General features: G+C 39.8%; 1 protein-coding gene across 4 annotated transcripts in view; it reads right to left on the bottom strand.

Annotated features, from left to right (window-relative positions):
• Positions 1-25996, bottom strand: part of KIF13B (kinesin family member 13B) — a 200953-nt gene that overhangs the window by 115067 nt on the left and 59890 nt on the right. For all 4 annotated transcript variants that reach the window (XM_039530153.1, XM_039530150.1, XM_039530151.1 and 1 more), the window contains 6 exons: positions 11696-11708; positions 10946-11006; positions 6226-6318; positions 5355-5535; positions 4781-4868; positions 2932-3066 (listed from right to left, as the gene is read on the bottom strand). In XM_039530153.1, the coding sequence (XP_039386087.1) occupies positions 2932-3066; positions 4781-4868; positions 5355-5535; positions 6226-6318; positions 10946-11006; positions 11696-11708 (571 nt within the window). The remainder of the gene's footprint in view (positions 1-2931; positions 3067-4780; positions 4869-5354; positions 5536-6225; positions 6319-10945; positions 11007-11695; positions 11709-25996) is intronic.

The raw sequence follows: 25996 nt of genomic DNA, 5'->3' as shown, positions 1-25996 counted from the left end.
ATTGTAGGGAATATGACATAGCAAAGAGAGTGATCTGGAGGCTGGGGGGGAAATAGAATTGAGAGAGAAATAGAGCATGGTGGGTGGGGATGAGGGGAGTTAAAGAATGAAAAAGAGAAAATGGTTAGACAAGAAAAAGATTAAGGATGTGAGGAGAGGGAAATAAGGAAATGGAGAACAGGAGTTGGAGAGCACTTTGGGGGAAAACCCTACTGTATAGATCAGCTATTCAGATGAATACCACTTTTAGGCACTCAACAGTCAGCAAATATAAGGCAGACAAAATCTCACTAAATTATGCAGGTGACGTGAACACACACACACACACAAACCCATATTAGATAAAGCAGTGGAGTCAGAACACTGAATCTGTGACATATTTCCACAACAAACTGGTAAAATGCGGCCAGAATTCAAATTTCATCAAGGGAATCAGATAAAAGCAGTGGAGCTGAGAGGGACAAAACCCTTATTTAAAACCCAAAATAGCTTAATCAACAAAAAAATACAGAACATGATTAGTAGTTTTGGGGTTTTTTTCTGGTTCTTCTTTGTTCAGCCATTAACCATGGGGACTGCAAACAGAGCACAAGCGGAAAAGACCTATTTCCTGCCTTGTACCTATCACTCCCAGACCCCAAGCACTCCCATATCCGGGGGGACAGAGGGATGCGAATTGGGGGTGTGTGTGAAACCAAAGAATAAAACTCATTTAAGCTAAATGCTTTATGTTAATTCTACATTCAGTATAATTTGTTTTTCCACACTCTCCTCAAAGTGAGGGGAAAATTTGACCAGTGATGTTGGATGCTCAGCTGGCATTACATTGTTCACTTTTCATAGAATCATAGACTCATAGAACCATAGGGTTAGAAGGGACCAAAAGTGTCATCCAGTCTAACCCCCTGCCAAGATGCAGGACTTCTTGTGTCTAAACAAACCATGACAGATGGCTATCCAGCCTCTTCTTGAAAAATCTCCAGTGAAGGCCCTTCCACGACTTCCCTAGGCAGTTTGCTCCATTGTCCTACTGTTCTTACAGTGAGGAAGTTTTTCCTGAGCTGTAATCTAAATCTGCTAATGCTGTAGTTTGAACCCATTGCCTCTTGGCCTGTCCTCTGGGGCAAGAGAACAATTTTTCTCCATCTATTTTATGGCAGCTTTTCAGGTATTTGAAGATCGCTATCATATCCCTCTTAATCTCCTCTTTTCCAAACTAAGCATACCCAGTTCCTTCAGCCTTTGCTCATACAGATTGCATTCCATCTTTGTCGTTCACCTCTGTATCCTTTCCAGTTTCTCTACATCCTTTCTATACAGCGGTGACCAAAATTGGACACAGTAGTACAGCTGAGGTCTACTCAGCAGTACTATCACTTCCTGTGATTTGCATCCTACGTCTCTGTTAATGCAACCCAAAATTGCATTTGGTTTGGGTTTTTTTTGCAGCAGCAGCATGTTGACTCATGTTGAAGTTCTTATCAACCACAACTCCTAGATACTTCTCTGCAGGGCAGGTGCCAGGTCAGTTATCCCCCATTCTGTATTTGTGCATTTGTTTTTTCTTAAGTGTAGCACCTTACATTTGTCTTCGCTGGATTTCATTTTGTCGTCTATAGCCCAGTTCTCCAATTTATCAAGATCCCTTTGAATTTTTGTTCTATCATCTCAAGTGTTTGCAACCCCCTCACCTCCAGCTTTGTGTTATCTGAAAATTTGGTCAGTATACTCTCTATTCCTACATCTGATTATTTTACTGACTCCTGGGGACTGATAAGCTTCACAACTCCTTTTGTCTCAAGACTGGTTACCTGATCATTTTTAGCTTTGCCTTTAGAAAGGCCACAGGCTTACCACATGGCTAACAGGAAAAAGGCAAATGTAGCTTAATACGATTAATCAAACTTGTTTTAAGTTTGTCTGCAGAAGTTCTCTCAAATTTTTGTATTTTCAAGTTAAATTTGTTATGCCGTCACTGCTAGGTTGCCGAGGTTAAGAAAACAGAAAAGTAAATACTTTTCTCATCAAAAACAGGTAAACAAAATTAAAGGAAAGAAAGTACTCCTGACTGAGAAGGTGAAATCTTTGTAACATTTTTAGCAAACCTACATTTGGAAATAGTCCATGAAAAAGTTACAACCTGAAATCTTCATACCTGCACAAAGGTTTCTTCATTCTGAAGTCTACCATCACAAAATATCTCCATCAAATATTTTCTCGTAAAGGACAAAGCCAGTTTTACATTCAAACACTCTTCCAACACTTCAGTTTCCCACCCTCCCACATTATTATTATTACACTAGTATTACTGTAGCACTTAGTAGCCCCAGTCATGGAACAGGACCCCGCTGTGTTAGGTGCAGTACAAACAGCACAAAACAAGAGTCTGTGCCCAAAGAGATTACAATCTAAATATAAGAAAAGAGGCAACAGATGGATACAGACTGACCAATAGGCGAGTACAAGAAAACAGACAATACTGGTTAGTGTGATAGGCACTGGTTCCAGCACATCAGCAGCCTGACCATTGTCAAGCTTTTTATAGGCACCGTGGCAAAGGGGTGCTTTAAGGAGGGATCTGGAGGATACTGAGTCAGTTTTGCAGAAGTGTTACTTTCCATCTAGCCCCCAAATCTACATTACAAACTCTTGTTTTAAAATACATGTTTTATTGCTTCAGATATTAGGATTGAGGAATCCTCATTAAATCTACTGCAGCTTTGGGCTTGCATCCTTATATCATTGCATTTCAAAAGCCAGATTTCAATCTTACACGTCCATCAAAACATCTACAAAAACCTAGCTTCATTACACATGTGCACAAGCACAGCAGTCTATTGAAACATTACAAAGGCCATGATTAGAATCTGTAGCTTGGATTAGACATCAGAGGTCAAAGTCTCTACCTGCAAATCTCCCATTACTACTTACCCCTGATTGTACATCATACAGTGTGTGTGTGAGGATGATCTTGAAGACTGCATGTGACCGACTGCTCTCTTCATTCATATTGGTTGCAGCCACTGTTCGAGATTTGTTACCCTCTGACATCAAAGACTCTATGTCCTAAATAAAATCGTAAGGCCTTTAATAATATGTACTAGGCACTATCTGCACAAATATTGCTTTCACTAAACTACTTCAATAGATAGTAAAAATAATTTTGTTAAATGTAAAATAGACAACTTTCTCCCTGGGTTTGATTTTTTTTTTTAAGTCTCTAAAGATTAAATCACAATATTGTGCTATTTTAAGTTAAACGGTAAGCAGTAAACAGTCACTGAGCCTAACTCAATTTAAACAACATCACTATTTATATGTTATCCATTAACTTTATTTGGGTCTCAAGGTGGGGGATACTGTATTCCTTTTTATTGGTTGGCTGGCTGAACAAAACATTAATTTACTGCAATGAACAAAGTAAAATGGCATTTCATTTGTGAAATCATAGAACATCCAGGTTGGAAGATATCTCAGAAGGTTATATTGTCCAACTCCCTGCTTTGCAGGACCAATCCCCAGACAGATTTTTGCTCCAGATCACTAAGTGGCCCCCTCAAAGATTGAACTCACAACCCTGGGTTTAGCAGGCCAATGCTCAAACCACTGAGCTATCCCTCCCCCCAATACTGCAGCATTTTAGCTCACTCAGTAGTTTGAGCTTTTCATTAACATGCATTTTAATTCATGCCTAGAACCTTACATTTTATAAAAGCAAAACAATCAACAGAACAGGTTATGATGTTTCTCTCCTGGACAAAAGCTTGGGAAGCCCTAGAATGCCACAATTCATCAGTGGCCTCAGAGACACCCTGAGGCATAAGAGCTGCATGTTGTACGTCAATCTTACAAAATGGTCACAGACTTTCTGCCTCTACACAAAATCTATTCACCCAACCTTTAGCAGGATGATGCTGGGGAAGGAAAAAGCAAAACAAAACCACAATGCTTTTCTGCGCTGTGTGTGTAGAATTTTGCAAGACTGCTGTGTAGTGTGTATGGAAAATGTACATGAAATAATTTTATTTATAGAAACCAGTATTAAGGGCTGGAAGAATTAACAGGGTGCTCATAACAGTACTCATGAACCAACCTCTGTATTGCAAATGTGTCTGCTTAGAGGCATAAGAGTTTTGTAATTCCATCTTATATTTACTAGCTTTTCTGACAGCATATCAAATAGCTTCACGAAGACATTGTGCTGCACAATCCTTAGAATCTGAATTACTTAGGTTGAACATAGGGTTGCTAAATGATTATCAATAATACTCTTCCTTTATTTAGTACATTCCATCCAAGGATCTTAAGTGCTTTACAAATACTAACTAGTTAATCCTGTGTTCCCATCTGAGGAAATGGAGGTACAGAGAGATGAAATGACCTAATCAAGCCTCAAAGCACATAGCTGGGTATCTGGTCTTTACTTTCTCCAGCAAAGACAATGCACCAACCTTCCCTGTGAGCCTGTTACATGTCCAAACTGTTTTTGTTTGTATAGCCTAGGTTACTGAGACTACAAGTTAAGGTTGCAGTAAGGAAGAACTATTAAACCAGCCTTGTAAATCTCCCATTTCCTTTTTTTTTTTTTCCTCTTCCCAATGTTAGGTGGTAAGAGCGGTACTCACATGTTTAGGACTTTCATAAAGGATTTCTTTAAGCATATTCTCTCTTAATCCCTTAATTACAGAAAAATAATCTCGCTACTATAAACAACACTTGAGCAGCAACTATAAGAATTACCAGTTTCAAGATCTATTCCGTCCCTAAAATTGTCCCTTACCTTGTAGCTGGCAACAGCCAGTTTAGATAGTCCATCTACATAAGGACCAAAGACGTTGTGCTCTCTAACTTTTAATGACTGACGGCTTCTGTTTAAAAAAAAAAAAAAAGATTTGTACTTATAAAAGTGCAGCTATCCAAGTACAATAAGGTTTTTAGTAAAACCACAATTTTTATCAACTTACCATTCAAAGCAATAGACAAGTTGATGAGACCCTCTAGCATTCAAAGCAAGAATGGTTTAGTGTTGTAGTGCACTAGACAAAAAAACCACCTGTCCATACACACAGTGTTGGCATTTCCCCATACCTCACTTCATGAAAATCAATGTGAGCACGAGAGTAAGTGTTTGGCACATATTGGGCCTTTAAATAATAATATAGCAGCTATTTGTGGGGGGTCTAGGGGGCAGAAGGAAGACAACACTATCCCATAACAGGGATAAGTCTTGTACCCTGATAGGATGCCTGAGAGGGACTCCATTAGGGCAAGGTAGGAAGACAGCCTTAGCTCATGGAAACAAGATCATGTTACATTGTCCGAGGTCAAGCATCCTCTATATGTATACTGCTTACCCTTTGGGGTCAAGGAGATCTCTGACTTTCTCATTGTAAATCTCCATGTAGGAAACTTCCACTTTGAAACTCTGTTCTTCGTTTTCCTCTTTCTGTGCTCTTTCAAAGAGACCACTGCAGAGTCTCGGGATTAATCCAGGCTGGTCGGCTGTACCCATCATTGTGTAAGATTTTCCAGACCCTGTGCATTTGAAACTAGTGTTAGTGCTTTTACAACCGATTTTTTTAGGTGATGGGAATAAGGGGGAAGGGCAAAGAATGGTTTGGAACTTTTCATTGAATATTCTTTAAACACAATTTTCTATATATAAAGGAACCAAGACACCAATTAAAGGACAAAGTAAAAAGGGCGGCCTACTTATTAAATCAAGCTGAAAAGGAAAAGCCAAGCTACTTAAATTGATTGAAAGCACTTAGAGAGATGCATCCTTATCATGGACGTCAATTTAATGCCTACCTGAGTTTCATACCTACACAGTGCAAGTAAGCCAACTGAACAAGCCAAGTCATCTTTGTTTATCAAATTAAAAAATGATGAGCAATGACTATCTAAATGCAGAGTCAGGGATCTTCCATTACAGAATATAAAAATACAACAAACCCAAGGACAGTCATGAACACAGAACATTCAGGAGACGCTTATCCACAGCGTGGGAAAGCAGGGTAGCAGGGCACCAGAAATTAGCAATGTTATTCCAAAATGCCTTCTCACCTCAGCCCCCTAACAAAATAAACAGAAAAAAGCCCACATCTTATCTACATTGCTAGGTTTTTCCCAATATAGCAATGTCAAAATCTAGCCCAAGAACAATTATTTCTGTCACAACACGTTTCTCATCAACAGCACTTTTTACACTCTGCAATGACTTACCAGTCTGTCCATAGGCAAAGATACATGCGTTGTAGCCCTCAAAGGCATTCTGAAGAATATTCTCTCCAAGGCACTTGAAAACAACATCTTGACCTAAAAATAAAATAAAAGCTGACGTTCAGGGAAAAAAACAACTGCTTTTACAGTCATGCCCTTCAGATTCCAAATCAGGCGAAAAGAACTAACTGTATGAAAGATTTACATCTTTCATAGTTTTGACTAACAAATTTGTTAGTCTTTAAGGTGCCACAAGTACTCCTGTTCTTTTTATCTTTCATAGTGTATCTCAATTAGATAGTAGGGTGTTTGAGAGAGGGACAATGGATATAAATCTAGAATAACTACACTGAAGTCTGTGGTGTTACTCCTGATTTATAGTGCTACAAATTATGCTAGAAACTGGTTCTGTATCTGTGTTTTCTATTAACACAATATTAGCAATCCACAGGCCCACTAGAACCTCAACTACCATCTATTGACAATCACAGAATTTTGTGCATCAGCAAAACAAAGAAAGACCCACAAAATGTACCTTATTCATTTATTTTGACAATTGCAGTTTAATTTTAAATTTAAGGTAATACTTTATGGTCTACTAGGAAATGTACTTTACAATATTCTGTAAAATAAGTGAAAATATAGTAATAGACTTTGCCATTACACTGTTATTAAATCTTTGCAGAGAAGAGAGCGTAATTATGTTGGAGAAAATTACAGTATAAGGCATGTGGATCAGCAAAATATAGGATAGTTTTTCTACTGTAACACCTAGCCACCCTTAAAATTTTTGCTTGCCTCTTTTCCAACTAGAGTGGAGGAACGTTTGTCAATTTGATTTTGTTTAAAGCAGTAATACACCGAATCACAGAATCATAGAAATGTAGGACTGGAAGGAACCTCGATAGAGTCATCTAATTCAGTCCTCTGCACTGAGGCAGGGCAAAGTATTACTCAGACGACTCCAAGAGGTGTTTGTCTAACCTATTAATAAACCCTCCAATGATGTAAAAGCAGCAAAGAGTCCTGTGGCACCTTATAGACTAACAGACGTTTTGGAGCATGAGCTTTCGTGGGTGAATACCCACTTCGTCGGATGCATGCATCTATAAGGTGCCACAGGACTCTTCGCTGCTTTTACAGATCCAGACTAACACGGCTACCCCTCTGATACTTGCCTCCAATGATCTCCCCAGGTAGAGTTCAATCCAATGCTTAATTACCCTTACAGTTAGGAAGTTTTTCCTAATGCCTAACCTAAATCTCCCTTGCTGCAATTTAAGCTCATTACTTCTTGTCCTGCCATCAGTGGTTAAAGAGAACAACTTATCACCTTCCTGTTTATAACAGCCTTTTACCTACTTGAAGACGGTTATGTACCCCCTCAGTCGTCTCTTCTCCAGACTAAACAAGCCCAATTTTTTCAATTTTTCCTCATAGGTCATGTTTTCTACACCTTAAATCATTTTTGTTGCTCTCCTCTTGACTTTCTCCAAATCTTTCCCAAAATGTGGTGCCTGGAATGGGACACAATGCTCTAGTTCAGGGGTCAGCAACCTTTCAGAAGAGGTGTGCCGAGTCTTCATTTATTCACTCTAATTTAAGTTTCCGTGTGCCAGTAATACATTTTTAACGTTTTCAGGTGGTCTCTTTCTATAAGTCTATAATATATAACTAAACTATTGTTGTATGTAAAGTAAATAAGGCTTTTAAAATGTTTAAGAAGCTTCATTTAAAATTAAATTAAAATGCAGAGCCCCCCGGACTGGTGGCCAGGACCTGGGCACTGTGAGTGCCACTAAAAATCAGCTCACGTGCTGCCTTTGGCACCCATGCTGTAGGTTGCCTACCCCTGCTCTAGTTGAAGCCTGGTCAGTGCTGAGTAGAGTGGAAAGAATTCCTGCGTCTTGCTTTCAACACTACTGATAATACATTCCAAAATGATAAGTTTTTTATAACAGTATTATGCTGATGATTCATATATAGCCCCCATATCCTTTTCTGCAGTCCTCCTTCCTAGGCAGTCATTTCCCATTTTGTATTTGTGCAACTGATTCATCCTTCATAAGTGCAGTACTTTGCATTTGTCCTTATTGAATTTCATCCTATTTATTTCAGACCATTTCTCCAATTTGTCAAGATCCATTTTGAAGTCTAATCCTGTTCTCCAAAATATTTGCAATCCCTCCTAGCTTGGTATCATGTGCAAACTTTGTAAGGGTACTCTCGATGCCATTATCCAAATCATTATGGAAGATATTGAATAGAACTGGAACCAGGACAGATCCCTGAGGTGCCCTCCATTCAATATGCTCTTCCAGCTTTACTATGAACCTACTGAGGAACTTCTCTTGAGTATGATTTTGCAATCAGTTGTCCACCTATGCTACGTTGCCCTAGTTTGTTTACGAGAAGGTCGTGTGAGACAGTTATCAAAAACCTTACTAAATTCGAGATGTATCACATCTACTGCTTCCCCTCATCCACAAGTCATGTTAACCTGTCAACAAATGTGTCAGTCTGATAATTATACAACACACAGGCAGATGGCAAGATACTTTAAATCATACATCAAATATTTAGAACTCTTCCCTCAAAAAGTTTCCCCTTACCTGAAAAATTTCTTTCACTCAATGACCAAAGTAGTCCATGAATTTAATTATACTGTACTGCTATAAATTTAAGGCCCGCTCTTCAATCACACACAGAAGATTCCATTTGAACTTAATAGGAATTTTGCCTGACTACAGACTATGGGTAAAATTTTCAAAAGGATCAGGGCCTATGTTTGGGTGTACAAGGCCCAGTCTTGCTCCCATTCAGATCAATAAAACTCACACTGACTTCAGTGGGAGCAGGATTGGACCTTTTAAACCACTGCAAACTAAACCACTAAAGAATTAGGTCCCAATTCTGAAAGGTACTACAGTGAAATTACTCGTGTGTTGCTGAACTGGCCTGAGTGGGGGCAAGCTTTACCACAAAGGTGAACTTTGGCATTGATCCTCAAATTATGGACAGAAATAGGAAAAGAAATCTTTTAATTCATATATCTGGATTAAGTATTTTAATGGAGATATCTGTATGAATCAAAACGGCAAATTTGTTACATTCATCAATTACCTATACTGTATATAGATTGCAATACATGTTTATTGGCTGCCACTACTCTAAATATTATGTTTGACTAGAAAGATGGAAGGATTAAGGTAGCAGTTTTAAGACTTTGCCTTCTCTGTTGACAACTGGCAACCACATAGAGAAAAGGTTTTCCATGCCATATGGTCTTTTCCCTTTACCAAATACAGGATTGTAATTATCATAGCATCACAGAAGTGGAAGGGACCTTGAGAGGTCATCTAGTCCAGTACCCTGCACTCAAGGCGGGACTAAGTATTATCTAGACCATCCCTGACAGATGTTTGTCCAACCTGCTCTTAAAAATCCCCAATGATGGAGATTCTACAACCTCTCTAGGCAATTTATTCCAGTGTTTAACCACCCTGACAATTAGGAAGTTTTTCCTAATGTCCAGCCTAAACCGCCCTTGCTGAAGTTTAAGTCCATTGCTTCTTGCCCAATCCTCAGAGGTTAAGAAGAACAATTTTTCTCCCTCCTCCTTGTAACAACCTTTTATGTACTTGAAAACTGTTATCCTGTCCCCTCTTAGTCGTCTCTTCTCCCGACTAAACAAACCCAATTTTTTCAATCTTCCCTCATAGGTCATGTTTTCTAGACCTTTAATCATTTTTGTTGCACTTCTCTGGACTGTCTCCAATTTGTCCACATCTTTCTTGAAATGTGGCACTGAGAACTAGACACAACACTCCAGCTGAGGCCTAATCAGCGCAGAGTAGAGCAGAAGAATTACTTCTCGTGTCTTGCTTACAACACTCCTGCTAATAAATCCCAGAATGAGGTTTGCTTTTTTTGCAACAACGTTACACTGTTGACTCATATGTATCTTATGATCCACTATGAGCCCCAGATCCCTTTCCACAGTACTCCTTCCTAGGCAGTCATTTCCGATTTTGTATGTGTGCAACTGATTGCTCCTTCCTAAGTGGAGTACTTTGCATTTGTCCTTATTGAATTTCATCCTATTTACTTCAGACCATTTCTCCAGTTTGTCCAGATCATTTTGAATTTTAATCCTATTCTCCAAACCACTTGCAACCCCTCCCAGTTTGGTATCGTCCACAACTTTTATAAGTGTACGCTCTCTGTCATTATTTAAATCATTGATGAAGATATTGAATAGAACTGGATCCAGAACTGATCCCTGAGGGACCCCACTCATTATGCCCCTCCAGCATGACTGTGAACCAATGATAACTACTCTCTTGGAACAATTTTCCAACCAGTTATGCACCCACCTTACATTAGCTCCATCTAGGTTGTATTTCCCTAGTTTGTTTATGAGAAGGTCACGCAAGACAGTATCAAAAGCCTTACTAAAGTCAAGATATACCACATCTACCGCTTCCTCCCATGCACAAAGCTTGTTACCCTGTCAAAGAAAGCTATCAGATTGGTTTGACATAATTTGTTCTTGACAAATCCATGCTGACTGTTCCTTATCACCTCATTATCTTCTAGGTGTTTGCAAACTGATTTCTTAATTATTTGCTCCATTATCTTTCCGGGAACAAAAGTTAGATACTTTCCTTTTCATAGCTGTCATGTAAACAGAGTGCAATTACAAAACTACAGTAAATATTACCTGCATATTTTTCTTTTACAGATTCATCCAAAGACCAGAAACAGTGATCGTAAGCAAACACCTGTAGTAAAACAAACCAACAGGACATCTTATAAAAGCTATCATCAAAACATACCAAAAAAGGTATCCTTATTTTGTTAGTGATGGTTAGCTGACGTATATGCCTCTGCTGCCATTCTAACCATCCTCCACAAGACACCACCCTTATTTGTTTTCTATTTTTGTGCTTAATCAAATTCAAGCTAATTTACTTTACTGTAATTTTTATATGGTTTATTCTATCAGTCCCATTTACAAGTTGTTTAAAACAATAAGTCATGACTATATAAACATGCCAATAAACTACATTTTTAAAGGTGGGAAAAGGAGATAAGAGGCATCTGCATATAAAATGCAAAAAATGAAGGGAACATAAGTCAGCAGCAATGAGTTTGCTCTAATGCAGAGACCAGAAAATGCTTTAAAACAAGCAGCCCATTCATTCACAGTCCTCAATGCCTAATACGCAACTATGCTCTCACTTGTTTCTGAGACTCATTTTTTGGCGAGACATATGCAATGGTCTTCTGCAGCAAAGAAAATTCTTTGAGGAATGTGTGGTTTGGAGTTTTTTTGTTTTTCTTTTGAGAAACAACAGCTGATCAACTGCACTTTTTTAAAAGATAGTAAATATTTGGATATTTGAAGGCTGAACAAGTAATATACCACAGCTTTTCACAACACTGGTTTAAAGTGAAATCAAAAACTTACCTTTGGCTGGCTCCTGCAGTTCCCAGAGGAATCATCATCAGGGGACAAATGAGAAGGGGCACATATAAGAAAAAAAACAGACAAAAATACAGTTAATTATAATACAACCAATTAAATATGAAATTGAAGATTACATGTTAACTAGAAACTTCAACTTTCCCTATAACTCCCCTTTCAGCTTCAAGTTCAAAATCACTTTCAAATATAGGAACTACAGCTTATGAAGCACCCTTTCCAAAGGCAGTATCTGGGATATTTTCCACAGTAACCTAACTTTAAAAAAACAAAACAAATTAAACTAAGCTTAATTCTTAAAGGAGCCAACCATACCAACAAAACCGGCAGAAGTCTCTCAGGACATACCTAGCACAATAGGGTGCTGGTCAATAACTAGGTCTAGCAGGCACTATGATAGTACAAATAAGGATGGGGGACAGTATGATCACAAATAAGGCCCTACCGAATTCAAGGTCCATTTTTGGTCAATTTAATTTCAGAGGGTTTTTTAATTTGTCAATTTCACTATTTCATCTGTTTAGATCTGAAATATCACTATGTTGTAACTATGGGGGTCCGACCCAAAAGGTGATCATGGGGGGAGGGAGGGGAAGTCACAAAGCTGTTATAGGGGGGTCATGGGATTGCCACCTCAGTTCTGTGATGCCTTCACAGCTGCACAGCAGCCCCGAAGGTTCCTGCAGCACTTGCAGAGATGGAAGTGAAGCCAATTTGCCTGTGTAGCTGTGAGCACCCCAGCCAGGGACTCCTAGCTGCTAGCCCCAGCCAGTGGTGGATTAGCACATGGGGACTCCGGGAGCCGCAGGGGGCAGAAGCCCCGTGACCAGGCGCCCTGAGCCACAGCAGGAGCCGGGCGGGGGGAGGGCGCGGAAGCCCCAGGCCCAGTTCCAGGGCTGCTGAAGCGCAGAAGCGAGGGTCTATCACCCTCACTTCTGTGCTGCCTCTGGAGGTATGTCTGATCTCCCCACCAAGAGAGACCGTGCAGGGGAAGAACAAGTCCTGTCCCTCCTCAGCCCAGCCCGGACTAGCAGCTAGGAGCCCCCAGAATCATGGGGAGATCAGATTTCACAGGGAAGGACTTATTTCATGGTCTGTGACATGTTTTTCACAGTCATGAAATTGGTAGGGCCTTAGTTATAAATACCCAAACAGAAGTGCCTTTTAGTAAGCCCTGAAAATAGTTGCAAATGAAGTCTAGCAGACAGACTAAGAAGGAATTGCACAGACTCTGGACTGGTCTACACTGAAAACATATATTCGCATAGCTATGTCTCTCAAGTGTGTGAAAAATCCACACCCGAAAGACATAGCTATTTTGACGTAATCCGCAATGTAGACAGCACTAGGAAATCTTCTGTCAACCTAGCTACTGCCTCTCAGGGAGGTGGATTAACTACAGTGACAGGAGAACCCCTCCCATCACTGTAGTGAGCGTCTACACTGAAGTGTTGTACAGGTTTAAGTATAGACACAGCCTCTGTCCATGAACCAAAGGTAGCTTTTACCCATACCCAGTTCTGATCTCAGTCTCAAGAATCCATCAACAACCTAGCCAATCTAGGTTGCCTTGAAAGGGTGAATGGAGAAAAGGAGCACTTTCCCGAGTGTCTCAGACCTAGGTTAAGGGCTTTATACACAACAGCAAGATCCAGTGTGACTCTTCTTGGCACTTTTCTCCAGGGGAGAAACGATGGTATAAATGTTTTCAAGAAGGTTGGTCAATTCAGAAAACATCGTACCATATTATTCAATACAGTAAATAAGAACATCAGATTAAAAAATGTAAATATGTAGACTGGCATCAATTTAAGGACTCTCCCCCCACCCACAACCCACCATACAGAAGACTTGAGAAGTACAGAAAATACACAACTTTGGAAACAGCCAGCCTCCTTCTCTCCAGAACCTTACAAATTAAATCAGAAAGCTGTTCTGACACATCACATTTATTTCTTTTGGCAGGGAAGAGAAGGGTAATGAGATGAGAATAAGATATATTTCTTACTGGTCAATTTGGGCTGGGAAGCTAATTTAGATTCATGGTTATTTTTGTGTCACTGGGTCTGCCTCAAAGAATGAAGGTTTGCTTATCAGTTCATCATGGAGAAAAACTTTTCTATCTGGCTCTGGTTCAGATCAAATATTAGCATTTGTTCCCAAACAGCAATGACAGCAGCCTTGGATCAGGAGCAGAGTCAGAGTGTGACCCTTCTGGCAGGTTGGCGCATGTTCAAGTCAAGAGAGTTACTCACTCTTGCTACAGCAGAATATGCACCAAAAACAAGATAACGCAAGAGAACAGTAACAGTTTGTCTGCCAAACAAAAATCAAAGCTTGGATACAGAGTTCATCACAGGAAGCATGATCAGACCCACGGGTAGATAGTGGCACTTGTCATCCTATATCACTCTTCAGTTGGTCAGAGATAGGGGAGCCTGACATAGGACAAACTGATTCAAGACCAGAGAGAGGGCATAAAATTACAGGGAGTGATCCTCTAGGATCCTCATATCAGATTTTGGAATGTTCAAAAGTAAACAAAGCACATCTACAGTTCTGCTCTCTGGCCTCTAAAATGTTTATGCTATTTTACTGGAGGTTCCTCATAGGCTTTTGCAGGACCTCTTATTTACACTAAAGGCACAATAGGTTTCTAAAGGGTGCCACCCAAAAATTCTCACCTTCTTTGCAAATCTGAACACTGAGTTTGAATTTATGAGAAGAAATGACTCTACCGTAAACCCAGAAGCATTTATGTTTTTTTTATCCTGTCTTGAATTTCAAAGCAGGATTATGTTATCACACGGTACTTAAACTTTCAGGCCTTGCTGGAGCACATATTATTCAGTGTTTGGATTAAAGTAGCAATAAGGATATAATCTCAGAAGTCATACATCACATCTGTAGTTTTCAGAACCGGGATTACACTAGGCTGCATAAAACATCAAGCTTAATATGGACTAAAGGCTTGATACTAAATAAGCACCTTGTTCTCTTCAGAGATATGCATATGCACATTATATCCTGTAATGTTTGTAGCCTCCATTACTGTTAATCTGGCTGTACATAAAGAGAAGACCTAAATCAAAGTACATAAAGCATATTTCACTACCTACTGAGAACGGCTCATAGGAACATAGCATACTGCATTCAGAGTATACAAAGGCATCTAGAAAAGAAACCAAAGTTTGGAGTCATAATTTTAGCCCTGGCTCTGTGGACTTCAGATCTCTAGAGCAGTGGTTCTCAACCAGGGGTACATGTACCCCTGAGGGTACGCAGAGGTCTTCCAGGGGGTACATCAACTCCCCTAGATATTTGCCTAGTTTTACAACAGGCTACATAAAAAGCACTAGCAAAGACAGTACAAACTAAAATTTCATGAAGTCAATGACTTGTCTATTCTGCTCTCTATACCATATGCTGAAATGTAAGTACAATATTTATATTCCCATTGATGTATTTTATAATTATACGGTAAAATGAGAAAATCAGCAATTTTTCAGAAATAGTGTGCTGTGACACTTGTATTTCTATGTCTGATTTTATAAGCAAGTAGTTTTTAAGTGAGGTAAAACTTGGGAGTACACAAGACAAATCAGACTCTTGAAAGGGAAGTCACTGCTTTAGAGCATAGTTTGAGCTGTTTATGCAGTTACCAGAACTCATGGAATTATTTCCCTTAAAAAAAAAAAACCCAACAAAACCCAACACATTTTTAGTTTTCTATACCCGTCTGTGCACGTTGCCATACTTTCCTGCGGCTGAGCACTCCAACTTTTTTTTGTACACTCACTGAATTCCCTATCCTCCCTTCAAGATTGTCTTCATGACTGGACCTTTTCTTTGCTCCTGCCATGTCGGTTCCACTCATAAGACACATAATTAACTATTTTAAGTAGCCTATTCATTTACAAACTTGCTTTGCATTCTTGCATTATACTGTGTCACACCACAACCTACCACAGAGAAATCTATACAGCTATAAACCCTTATCTCTATATCTCTGTTTTAAATTAAATATTTGTTTGTGGTGCGTGGCTTTAAGATACCCAATGCTGCAGTGGCAGAGTACACATGCAGCAGAGCAGGAAGAGACATAAGAGCAGTCAAACAAGTTTCACAGCTAAATTTGCAGATAGTATCAGTTGCAATGTTGTTGAAGCATATGCAAGGATAGGCCTACATTACAATGTTAACTCAGGCTCTTATGCAGGTTTTAGCACAACCTCCCCCAATCAATCCCCGTCTCCCACCCCCACCATGCACATAGAAAACATCCGATCCAGGTTTGGAGTGCTTTAAGCCTGGGCTAGCTTACTCAGTTGGGGGGGATAGGTTAGAGCATAAGCTCCACTTCAGCTATGGCTGGAACCAGATATTTTGCAGTGAAGAGACAGGCAAAACAAAAACAAACAAAAAAATCACTCTGGTGCTGATAATCCTCCAATGCCCTTCCTCCTGGAGGACCAACAAGTTCTCCTGCAACTAACATAATCGACTGGAGAAAAAACCAACAGCATCTCAGCACAAACAACCATTGGCTATGCCCCCAGACTCTCACGGCCAAGTGCAGAAACTGCAAGGATACAGTAACATGGGTAGGACTTTGCTATGGGGACGCTCCAGGCACACAGGCTAGCTCTGCAGTGAATAAAGACCAAAAGAGTTTTTTGTCTTCCTGCATTAGATGGGCTGAATCATTTGCATAAAATGAGGTTGGCGCGCACTGTCATGAGGACCATATGGTGAGCAAAAAAACCTGAATCCACAGATTATCGACTTCAATGCAGTGGGATTCAGAACCTTTGCGCAACGGAGTGGTGATCAGGTGCTATTGTGCTTATACATAAAACAGTGAAATGTACCTTAGATAGTCCAGGTTGTCTCAAATTGATAAGCAGAGGTTTTTTTCCACATTTACTTTTAGGTATTAGTAACTGCTCTGCATTGGAGTGACTTTAGAGTGAGTATGCTACAGCTCGGTGAATATGCTACACAAATTCCTTATATCTAACTAAATCCTAGCAACTCCATACCCATTTATGTTAAATATACTGTTAAACCAGTTTTGTTTATTACTAGTTTTATATACTGTAGGTAGGGGAATCTGTATGGTGTTTGAGAATGACAAAAGATATGCAGCCCTGCGTAATCATTTATTTTGAACCTAAAACCCTTGAACCATACATGATTCTTGACCCACATGCACCTATTCTCACTAGAAATGAGAGAAGGCAGGTTACACAGATATTTAGCACACTAAGTATCAAATCAAAAGAGACCCTAGTTTCCAACATTGGGGGTCAGAGTATATGCCTATGAGATTAGATTCCTGCATTTCTTATTCCCATTCATTAAAATCACAAATCTCAGAAAATTAAATCATGTTTAATGTTTACACCTACTTAACCTGACACCAGCAGTGACATTTTAAAAGTTATTTTTGCTCCATCTTAAAATCACATTCCTTTTCTTTTTTCTTTAGGCCACTTCCTAAACAAGTGCTGAATGCAACATTCAGACTACAAGTGGATCCGTTTCCAATCTGTTGCTGATACTTAGTGACACCAAAGTATCAAAGTGCTTGAATGTATGGAATCAGAGCATTTAGTCATTCAGGCAAATTTGTAAAAGTTGTTCCACAGTTAAGCTACAGTAACAATTAGTGAGTCAAGATAGGGGGGTGGGAGGAGAAGAGCAAATCATATGACAAACATAAAATGGAGAAAAAGCCCACACAAATTACAAGAAATTCCTATTATCAATCTTTCCAACACCTAATCCACCTCCCCTACCTCAAGAGAAGTATGTCAGGACCTGGTTAAAATTAGCCTCTCTTACTTTCTACAAGAAAGACCCCTTTTCAGTCATGTGGATGCTCTCAGTAGTCTCTGTCAACAGAATACCTTATAAATAGCTATATCTAGGAAGACAGAAAATAAGTTGTGTGATGCTCCAGGGCAAGAAAAGGGATTCTATGACTACTTGCATAAGTGCCACGAAGCCAAATCTATATCAAGCTAAGCCTGTGCCATTGAGTCTGCAATGGCTTGAGAAGTTATACAGGGAACACATGGTGGCTGTTTATGAAGGCCATCTTGAGTAAATTTCCCTTTTTCAGAAAAAAAAAAAAAAGCTTTTGTGGAATGAGTTGATTTTCATTGGGCAAGGCCATCTCAGTCTTCAGCATGAACCTAGATGTTGCTGACCTTTGCTTTGCATTCCCAAACAGCAGCTTGGTCTTCCTGTAAGTCTTTGGACCTGTGGATAACCACTTTAAGCAGAAGACTAAGTCAGGTGCATAGGTCCACCTTATCTTGATAGAAGCTTAGGAAAAAAGGCATAGCAAAGGCCACAAATCATAGAAGATTAGGGTTGGAAGAGACCTCAGGAGGTCATCTAGTCCAACTCCCTACTCAAAGCAGGACCAACCCCAGCTAAATCATCCCAGCCAGAGCTTTGTCAAGCCAGGCCTTAAAAACCTCTAAGGATGGAGATTCCACCACCTCCCTAGGTAACCCATTCTAGTGCTTCACCACCCTCCTAGTGAAATAGTTTTTCCTAATATCCAATCTAGACCTCTCCCACTGCAACTTGAGACCATTGCTCCTTGTTCTGTCATCTGCCTCCACTGAGAACAGCCTAGCTCCATTTTCTTTGGAACCCCCCTTCAGGTAGTTGAAGGCTGCTATCAAATCCCCCCTCACTCGTCTCAAGACTAAATAAGCCCAGTTCCTTCAGCCTCTCATAAGTCATGTGCCCCCAACCCCCTAAATATTTTCATTGCCCTCTGTTGGACTCTCTCCAGTTTGTCCACATCCTTTCTGTAGTTGGAGGCTCAAAACTGGATGTAATACTCCAGATGTGGCCTCATGAGTGCCAAATAGAGGAGAATAATCACTGCCCACGATCTGCTGGCAATACTCCTAACAGTGCAGCCCAATATGCCGTTAGCCTTCTTGGCAACAAGGGCACACTGCTGATTCATATCCAGCTTCTCCTCCACTGTAATCCCCACGTCGTTCTCTGCAGAACTGCTGCTTAGACAGTCGGTCCCCAGCCTGTAGCAGTGCATGGGATTCTTCTGTCCTAAGTGCAGGACTCTGCACTTGTCCTTGTTGAACCTCATCAGATTTCTTTTGTCCCAATCCTCCAATTTGTCTAGGTCAATCTGGGCCCTATCTCTACCCTCCAACATATCCACCTCTCCCCCCAGTTTAGTGTCATATGTGAACTTGCTGAGGGTGCAATTCATCCCATCATCCAGATCATTAATTCTCAAAGCCAGTGAAAAGGAAACTGGGAATGCCACCTTCCAGGAAAGGACAGCAAGCAGAGCTAATCTAGAACTATAAGGGAGGGAAAGACTAAATAAAGCCCAGATTGAGGGACTGTGGGTCCAAAGGTGAAGGGAAAGGATCTCCTGTGGACCTAAGAAGCATTTCAGCTTGAAAAGGTGAATTTCAAGCTTGGATACTGGTCAAAGGTGTTTTCTTGGGCAGTACTGGGGAGAAGCTTAGGGTCAGCCCTACAGAAATCCAAATGCTAAAGGATTAGTGCAGCTTGGTTCAAGTCAGTTTTTCTTCTATTGACATTAAGAAATGGATCCTACACCTTTAGAACATTAGTGGCAAAACTTTACTGAACTGCTTTTTGCAGGTACTTCACTGAGGGGTATGACAATGGATTTGTGGGGTTTACGTTTATATTTCACCATCACTATATACTACAGAGGCTTCCCACTTACAAAAAGCAGGTAAGGTATCCAGGAGCCTACTGAACATCACTAGCGATGCCCCATCACAAAGCATGCAGATAGCTTGAGCTGTGCTGGACAAGGATGCAGCCACAGCCTGTATAAGAGAAGCCCTCGCACTGACTTGAGATAAATGAGCTGGTTGTACTCCATCTCAAGCAGATCTTTTTATCCGGCCCATCTGGTACCAAGATTAAGTTCACTCTGCCCTTTCTTACTCTGAGTAATCAACAGATGAAGTTCAGAAAAAAGTGTACACGATGTTTAGAAGTCCCAACAGAGAGAGGATACACTCTCATGTCGAAACTTCATGGTCTAGACACCAGCTGCAGACTCTGTTTCCAGGCTTAAATGGAAAGCAAGCAACAGATCAGGTTAAACGATTTCTCCAAATCTTTCAAAACCATTTACCCCAAGAAAATATATTGGCTTACTAAGAAGATATTTTGGCTATGCCCAGCATATATAAGAGGATTTCATTAAGATGATTTTTCCTCTTGTTTCTTCATGGTACTTAAGGTATACAACTAGTGCTGCATCTAACTGCAGCAAGATATGCCTGAGATAGGAAGTGTCCACTAAAGAAACTCTGTTCACTTTAGGTTTCTGTAGCCTACCACATTTAACACTTATTTCCTAGCACATTTCAGAGGATTGCAAAGTGCTTTAAAGGGGTTGCTAGGTTTCAATTTTTATAAACTTTCCTCCTCCTTACATGTACGTAAACTAAGGCACAATAGCATTACACAGAATCCTGGCTATCAGTACCCTAGACTACACTCCCTCCCACATATCGCTTCATGTTAATACTGAACATTTTGGGAGATTTTTTTTTCCATAAGCTTGGCAAAGTTTTCCTTTTTAGAACTAAATATGCTCTTTAAAGCAAAAAAGCCAGAGTAAATGTGAAAGTTTATATGCAGTTCAAATCCTAAAACTGTTTAGCTAGCAAAAACAAAAGAAATCACTGTTACTTAAATTCCTTAATAACTGCAATGCATTCCAAGCATAATTTGAAGTTACTTAGTTTCTACTGAGGACTAATTTCTGCTAGTTCATTTTTCAAAGTCAGATGTAGAAGAGCAGTTTTGTGGGCTTTTAGTATTATCTGGCTGAAGATAAATTTTCTGAATTATTAGTCTCAATATGGTGTAATCTGCTTAGTCCCTCGTCACATTTGAGCTCTTGGAGTATCCCATAAAGCTTGTGTTATGACAAAAGGATTAAAATGTTATCCTTTTGTCACTAGACATTTAGATGCTGGTGTACTGCTATGCCGCAGAGCAGTGGTTCTCAACCAGAGGTATGCATACCCTTGGGGGTACATCAACTAATCTGGATATTTGCCTATTTTTACAACAGGCAACATAAAAAACACTAGCAAAGTCAGTACAAACTAAATGTTCATACAGACAATGACTTGTTTATACTGCTCTATATACTTGATTGAAATGTAAGTACAATATTTATATTCCAGTTGATTTATTTTATAATTATATGGTAAAAATGAGAAAGTAAGTAATTTGTTAGCAACAGTGTGCTGTGACACTTCTGTATTTTTATGTTTGATTTTGTAAGCAAGTAGTTTTTAAGTGAGGTGAAACTTGGGGGTACACCAGACAAATCAGACTCCTGAAAGGGGTTTAGTAGCCTGGAAAGGTTGAGAGCCACTGCCTCAGAGCACCAATCCAAATTTACAGTTTTATTGTGAATTATCCCAAATTTCCATAAATATTGATGTGACTAACATTTTTAAAAACACATGTATGAAATCTCATATGTAGACTGTGCTCCACACGGCAATGAAAAGGTCCCAGGCCTGGGTCTTGGCACAAACAGTGTACTCTGCCTCTGGGACAATTGCAAAGATTACTTTACTCAGAAGTGATGTCCTTTAGCCAACCCACCAGCAGCAATGATCAGCTCCAAAAGCAACAGCACAAGACTTTTGTGGGGATGAGAACAAAAGGGAAATGCTGGAGGAATCTGACAATCTCTCAATACACCACCAACTACTATAGTTCCTTAGTGCACAATAAATGAAATCAGCATAAAATGTAATTCAAAGCGATGGATTAGAGAGTCCAATACTGGTGAAGTAATGGTATCTTGGAAAAAAAATCCTTAATATACAGGATTTAGCCCAGAGTGATCTGTAATGTAATTGTATAACTGCTCACTAAAATATAAAGCAATTAGTTTAAATTAAAGCAACCATTTAACCACATACAAAAGCCACACTGGCACATAGGCCTAAATTGCAGAACAATACCACAAAAAAGTAGACCACAAGAACCATCACTGAAAAATCATTAAGGAGGAAAAATAAGGCTTTGTCTACACACAAAAGTTGCACTACTAACTATACCGGTATAGTTAAAGCAGTAGAACCCTCCTAGTGTAGATCGTTATACAAGTATAAAGATGCTTACACCAATATAACTTATTCAGGTAACAGAAGAGGAATAAATTATATTGTTACATAGCACATTTATACCAACATAACCATTCATGCTAGCAGTTGTACCAGTATACCTAGTTCCATTAAAAACATTCATATTAAACAAAATAGTTATACCGGTACAAAATAATGCATGGCCCAGGCCTAAGCAAGGCAGTGTCAAGGTTTTTCATTCATTGCCAAATCAGAAAGAATGGAAGGAAAGATTAGCAGGTCACAAAGTCAGGCAACATGTTTTTACTTCTTTCACTGTTCAACATCAGAAGCCTGCACCCACTGACACTGCTTTAAAATAACTTGTTTTATGCCTTTCTCCCTTCTTCCTAAGAAAGTAAATGGTATTTTTTGTTTTTGACATCAGAATATAGTGCTTAATGTCTTTCCTGTGACTGGATTATTTCCTAGTAAAATACATTTATATAACACTCTTCATTCAAATAACTTGTCTTTTATAATTAATAAATAAATAAATAATAATAATTATTATTATTATTAAAGAGCCAGGTGTGACTCAAGACCTTCTTGGCAGAGGGCACACAGTGTCATAGAATTTTGCAGGAATCCCCTGGGTCTGATATATGCATATTAAATTTACCAAAGGGTGGCATGTGAGGTCTCTTCAAAAGACCCAAGAACCCATCCACATGCATCTGACGAAGTGGGTATTCATCCACGAAAGCTCATGCTCCAATACGTCTGTTAGTCTATGAGGTGCCACAAGACTCTTTGCTGCTTTTTCAGATTCAGACTAACACGGCTACCCCTCTGATACAAGAACCCACTGGTCATCATAATAACTGAGAAATGTATGTACGGATAATGACAGGTTTCAGAGTAGCAGCCGTGTTAGTCTGTATCCGCAAAAAGAACAGGAGTACTTGTGGCACCTTAGAGACTAACAAATTTGGTTAGGTGCCACAAGTACTCCTGTTCTTTGTACGGATAATGTTTAAGGAATTATGTATCTGTATTGATAATTATGTTCTTAAAGTATGTGAGTTATGGCAGGTCACCAGAAGCTGATAAACATGCTCCGGTGAAGTTAAGATGGAAGAGATGCTTATCTGTCATGTATCTGGGCTGATCATGTATCTGTTATCTGCTTCACAATGGAGGCCTATCTACAGTCTGAGCTGCGAAACAGACAAGAGGCACGCAGGAAAAAATAGCCAGTAGGGGGCATCCTGTTTCCAAGTAAAGAATGGTTTGGGGAGTATAACTGGGATTACAAAAGCACCCTGAATCTTTTCCACAGAGGAAGAAGCAAGCTGAAAGTGTGGCTTGTCTCATGAATGGAAGCCTGCCTGTAATATGCTGAAAGGATTTTAAGTGACCTTCCCCTACAAGACAAGACAGTAATTAGTTAAGTCTAGGTTCTAAAACGCATGTTATGACTTTATTTTATATGTAACCATTTGTTTCCAGTATTTCCGCTTGCTATCACTTGAATTTCTACATTTTGTTAAATAAACTTTCATTTACTTTCACTGTCTCAACTGCTCTTAAGTGCTAAGGGTTAAGCAGAGCAATGAACTGAGCCACATCTAGTAAGCTGGGGTGTACTGTTCCTTTGGGAGAAGTGAATCTATGAATACTCTGAGTGTCTAGTGGTATAGGGGCTAGACATTCCAGGGGGACGCTCAGAGGTCACTAACCTCCAGAGGGACAGCAAAGCCTGCATAGGCTGAAAGGGGAGCATTTGTGTTGCCAGTGGAATTGGGGAGCTGACCCATGGCAAGCACAGACAAGGCTTCCTCACTCCAAGGCCAGGTGGTACCGAGGTGCCTCAGAACCCTAGATACCCCCAGGAAACACCAGGCTGTACCCTCACTTTACAAACTGGGGAACTTAACCTCTACCCCTCATTTTCTGCAGGTCACAAGGAATAAATAACAGGACCAGAAAGAAAACCCAGATCTCCCAATTTTAAGATCCTGTTTTCACCAACAGACCATGCTTCTGTAACACCAACAGACCCTGGTCATCAGCGGGCAGGATTGAACCTGGGGCCTCTGGAGCTTAATGCATTCAGTGCATGAGCCTCTGCTGCATGAGCTAAAAGCCACATGGCTGTTAGCTAGGGCTGTAGCAAACTCATTAATCTCTAAGTGGTCTCAGCGCCACTACATGGTACAGAGCACCACATCCAGCAGAGGTGTGGGTTACACTTCCTCCCTGCATGAACTACTCATGAATCACTTCTGCAACTTGTACAGAAAGAGTGAAGGCTACGTTTTATAAGAGACAGACTTCAAAAACCCCTATGGTTTGTATATGAGCAATTCTAGTAGAAAATTATTTTAAAACGTGAACAGTAAACACCTTTCACACTTTTGTTTGTCAAACATCTTTTTTTCTCCTTCACTGCTATAGTTACCAGAGGCTAAGTGCATCCTTTGTGTAACTTTAAGCAAGTCAACGGATGAATAGTGCTTTATACTACTGATAAATTTAGATTTTTGGTTAAGAAATTACAGTAACTTTGGATTCTGTGTATGAAACCTGTTAAATTGTTTGTTACAATGGAAGCCTAAATTCAACTGAAGGCTCAGGACTGCTCTGTAACCTTCCTCTGCCATGTACATTGGCCAAACCGACACAGTCTCGAAAAAAAAAAAAAATGGACACAAATCAATCATCAATCATCATACAAAAAAAAAACAGTGAGAAAAACCTCAACCAACTAAACCACTCAGAGACAGACTTGAAGGGCAATTTACAAAAAAAAAAAAAAAAAAAGAACCAAAGAAGAGAGACTGCTGAACTTGAAATAATAAACTAGATACAATTAACTGTGGTTTAAACAAAGACTGGGAATGGTTGGGTCATTACACCAATTGAATCTATTTCCCTATGTTAAGTTCTCCTCACACCTTCTATGGGCCATCTTAATTATCACTTCAAAAAGTTTTTTTTCCTCCTGCTAACGATAGCTCATCTCAATTGATTAGACTCTTTCTGTTGGTATGCATACTTCCACCTTTTCATGTTCTCTGTATGTATAAATATCTCCTGTCTGTGTGTTCCATTCTATGCATCCGAAAAGAAGCTAGCTTAGCTCAAAGCTCATGAAAAAAAAAATTTAGTCTCTAAGGTGCCACAAGTACTCCTGTTTTTTTTTTTCTTCCTCTGAATGTTACTCTGACTTTCACATTCCAGTTGTAGAATGAAGTTCCAGTTGAGCAAAGTCTGTACTAAGAAAACAGGCTCATAGTTCACCACCACTGCAACTCCACTAGTGGAGCTGTAAGGCAGACAGGATTCAAGAGCTTTTAAACCACTGTAAAGGACAGTGGCAGGAAACACCCAGGCCAAATCTGCACTACCACTTCCACACCTGCTACTGCCAAATGAATTCACAGGTCGCAATTATCCTACTGAAGACTCCTTTAACTGTTTGCACAATGTTCCCCCACACCCTTCCTCCCGCTCTCACTATGGCTGTGAAGCTTTTAAGGAGAACTTATTGGTGGGTGAAGTAGCAGAGGGAGGTGCGCCATGATCATTTTGAATTTAGAAGCAACAGCCAGATTAGTCTAGTTCAGGCCAATTACATAAGAATGGCTGTACTGGGTCAGACCAAAGGTCCATCTAGCCCAGTATCCTGTCTTCCAACAGTGGCCAATCCTAGGTGCTCTAGAGCGAATGAACAGAACAGATAATCAAATGATACATCCCCTGTCGCCCACTCCCAGCTTCTGGCAAACAGAGGCTAGGGACACCATCCCTGCCCATTCTGGCTAATAGCCACTGATGGACCTATCCTCCATGAATTTATCTAGTTTTTTTTTTTTGAAGCCTGTTATAGTCTTGGCCTTCAGAACATCCTCTGGCAATAAGAGTTCCACAGGTTAACTGCGTGTTGTGTGAAAAAAAGACTTTCTTTTGTTTGTTTTAAACCTGCTGCCTTTTAATTTCATTTGGTGGCCCCTAGTTCTTGTGTTATGAGAAGGAATAAATAACACTTCCTTATTTACTTTCTCCACACCAGTCATGATTATATATGTTTGCTTTTTTGACTGCCGCTGCACATTGAGTGGATATTGTCAGAGAACTATCCACA

The sequence above is a fragment of the Mauremys reevesii genome, linkage group 3, assembly GCF_016161935.1.
Source record: "Mauremys reevesii isolate NIE-2019 linkage group 3, ASM1616193v1, whole genome shotgun sequence".
NCBI lineage: Eukaryota > Metazoa > Chordata > Testudines > Geoemydidae > Mauremys > Mauremys reevesii.
Note: the sequence above shows the minus strand (reverse complement) of the source record. Positions and strands in the feature narration are given on the sequence as shown.